This window comes from Pundamilia nyererei, unplaced genomic scaffold (genome assembly GCF_000239375.1).
Source record: "Pundamilia nyererei isolate P.nyererei 1_Seehausen unplaced genomic scaffold, PunNye1.0 scaffold01316, whole genome shotgun sequence".
In the NCBI taxonomy this organism is placed as follows: Eukaryota; Metazoa; Chordata; class Actinopteri; order Cichliformes; family Cichlidae; genus Pundamilia; species Pundamilia nyererei.
The window spans coordinates 4223-6896 of NW_005188717.1; the positions used below are offsets into that span (position 1 = coordinate 4223).

A 2674-nucleotide genomic window follows, 5' to 3' on the forward strand; every position below is an offset into this window, starting at 1 on the left:
CTTCTAAATATTTATTTCTATCACAGAGCAAACCTGAAGGTCTCATGATGAATGTATAACACCGCATATATGGAAAATTCCCATGATGCTTTGGAACTGTCAGGTCTCACCTGTTTGCAGACCTGAGCAGCCAGGTTAGTGAACTCAGCACTGCCGGGCTCCTCATACTGTGGCAGGAATTGCTTGTTGTTGATTTCCATGGAGCCGATATAAATTCTCTTCATCTTCACATGCTGGGGCTCTGAAGACACACAGAGATGTTGCCAATATCTTTATACACAACATTCTGATCACAACTGTATATAATTGTTATGACAATTTTATGGGTGAGTTTCCCTTGTGGACTGGACCTCTCTCTCTTACAGGACAAATAACACTGCTACAGTTGTGAGAGGAAAGCTGGGGTAGTTTCTTCACTCATTAGTGAGACGTCCCGGCTTTGCCGAGGGTATTTTTATAGTGACAAACTCTTCTTTCCAATAAATGAAGATCTTCTAAATTAGCGAGACACCATTTCTTCTCCATTATCTGCATCAAGCTGTGTAATTTGAGATTTATACCAGGGAGTCAATTATTCTGAATTTGAAGCTTTTGTTTTCATAGGAGCCACAGTATCCAGAGTCATACGCAGCGAGGACGTAACACTATTAATGAGATAATCCAGTCCAGGTAGCTGCTCTGTTTCAATTAGACCTTACACCTGCCTGATATCCTGTCTGACATCAAGGCGCTCAGATATGTATTTTCAAATCCAACCCCCAGCATCAGGTTAGCTGAATGTAGTTTGATGAAGTCAGCTTACGGCAAAACAGCCCGACCAGCAATGCAATCACAGCCAGAACACCAATCACCAAGGCGACTCCTATCCCTGCCCCCTTCTTGTTGCATGACTTCTTCTCCACGTCCTTGGGATCTGGAGCCTGCAGAAATGCTTCCTCAACCTCATTGTCCTGCATACAGAGATAGTTGGAGAAGACAAAGTTGATCAATTTGTTCAAGACTGTACAAAATCTCAAAGTGGCCTCAACACTTTTGTTTTGTTCAAGGCCAAAGTTTGTTTTTTTATCTTTGTTTTTTTGTGTGTGTGTTTTTACACAGTCTGGCGTGCAACGTTATCAGGTAGGAATAGCAGGTTAGTAGACAGCAGACTGTGGGCTATTTACTCGACTGCAGTATTGGATGGTGTTTTCCAGTGACAGCAGCACAGACTCTATATAAAAATGTAGAAGACGCACTGTGAGATTTGAAGCCTGAACCAGCAGTTTGCAGTTTTTAAGGATTAAAATGTCCATATTGGACCACAGAGTGGACTCCTAACTTAATGGGAAACATAGTGACCTGAGTAAGTTATTATATCCATGTACATCACAGCCTGACTGAGAATCCAGCCATCTTCTTTTGCTCATCCTTACTCAGGGCAGCTGGAGCCCATCCCAGCTCTTACACCCTTGACTGGTCCATTAACAATAGTCAGTAAAAGGCACCAAGCAAAATGGAGCGCTCCGTCTGACCCCTAATTTCAAGTATTAAAGTTAACAAAAAGAGGAGTTATAAAAACAGCTATCATGACAACTAGAAAACTAGCCCCACAGGGTAAACCAGATTTTGTATAACAGATGTAAACGTGTTTATTTCTGTTGTATAGTTGTGTTGCTCTTTAATACGGGAGTCTGTGGCGACTGACTTAGTATTTTGGCACCTGGTTCAACTGTGCTTCCTGTTTGCAGGTTAGTGACAGATACACAAGTTCATCCAAGTTCATCTCATGTAAATTTGACTTCTGTCAACTTGTTTTTTTTTCACAGGTTTTGTGTTTGTACAGCCACAGCTTTTCAGATTACTTTTCAAAACTGTCTGTTTTGTTCAACAAACATGTTTGATGCACATTTTACACAAAACTTCAAAAAAAGAGAAACGAGAGGCAGCACGTGCATATGTACCTCCATTTCTTCCCATCAGTCTTTAGCAAATATGCATACATGAACTTTTTCCTCCTCTCATGTCACTGCTGACATTTTGAAAATAAAATGATCCAGCAGTGTGAATGGGAGAAAACATCTAGAACTATTAACTAGTGCTACAACAAAGTGGAGGCAGAATATACAGTGAGCACAGCAGACTGTAAGCACCAGGGACATCGCCCCAACCTGATACTTTAGTTCAAAGTTGATGATAAATTTGTGAAAAGGTGTTGCCTTCAGTTTTTAGTTGTACTTATGACTGTAAAGGCAGCAAATGAGTACACAGTGTGTTTTCCAATGCACTGTAAACCTGTTCAGCTGTGTCAAGCAGGGTGTTGCTGCACAGGAATGTCTCTATGACTGTTATGAAATGCCAGCGTTTTGTATCCTGGACACACCATTAGATCTCTAATGCAGTGCTTTAAAGAGCTGGTTGGTGCCTCATTATAGGGTGTGACATAAATGTTCTCCCTTCAAACAATCCAAAAAATCATTTGTCTCAAAGGCAAAATTGTGTGAAGCAACTATGCAACTGTGAACTTCCACAAACCCTGACATAATGTGCACATCTAACCACAATGTGTGATTAACATTAATCTCTTTAATAAACTAGATATTACACGCTTACATAGAAGATCCAGAATTACTGACCAAACAAACACTGTTTGTCTTCAGAAGATAGAATTGATATCAGTATAGTTTTGCGCAGCTTT

The 2674-nt window shown here is 40.5% G+C and overlaps 1 protein-coding gene across 1 annotated transcript in view; it reads right to left on the bottom strand.

Moving 5' to 3' along the window:
- The window catches only part of LOC102213188 (suppressor of tumorigenicity 14 protein homolog), a gene marked incomplete at its 3' end in the record, with an annotated part of 5638 nt that extends 3692 nt beyond the window's left edge, over positions 1 to 1946 (bottom strand). The window contains exons 1-3 of the mRNA XM_005755373.1: positions 1941 to 1946; positions 803 to 950; positions 98 to 241 (exon numbers count right to left, since the gene is read on the bottom strand). Coding sequence (XP_005755430.1) covers positions 98 to 241; positions 803 to 950; positions 1941 to 1946 — 298 coding nt within the window. The remainder of the gene's footprint in view (positions 1 to 97; positions 242 to 802; positions 951 to 1940) is intronic.
- Positions 1947 to 2674: the final 728 nt, after the last annotated feature.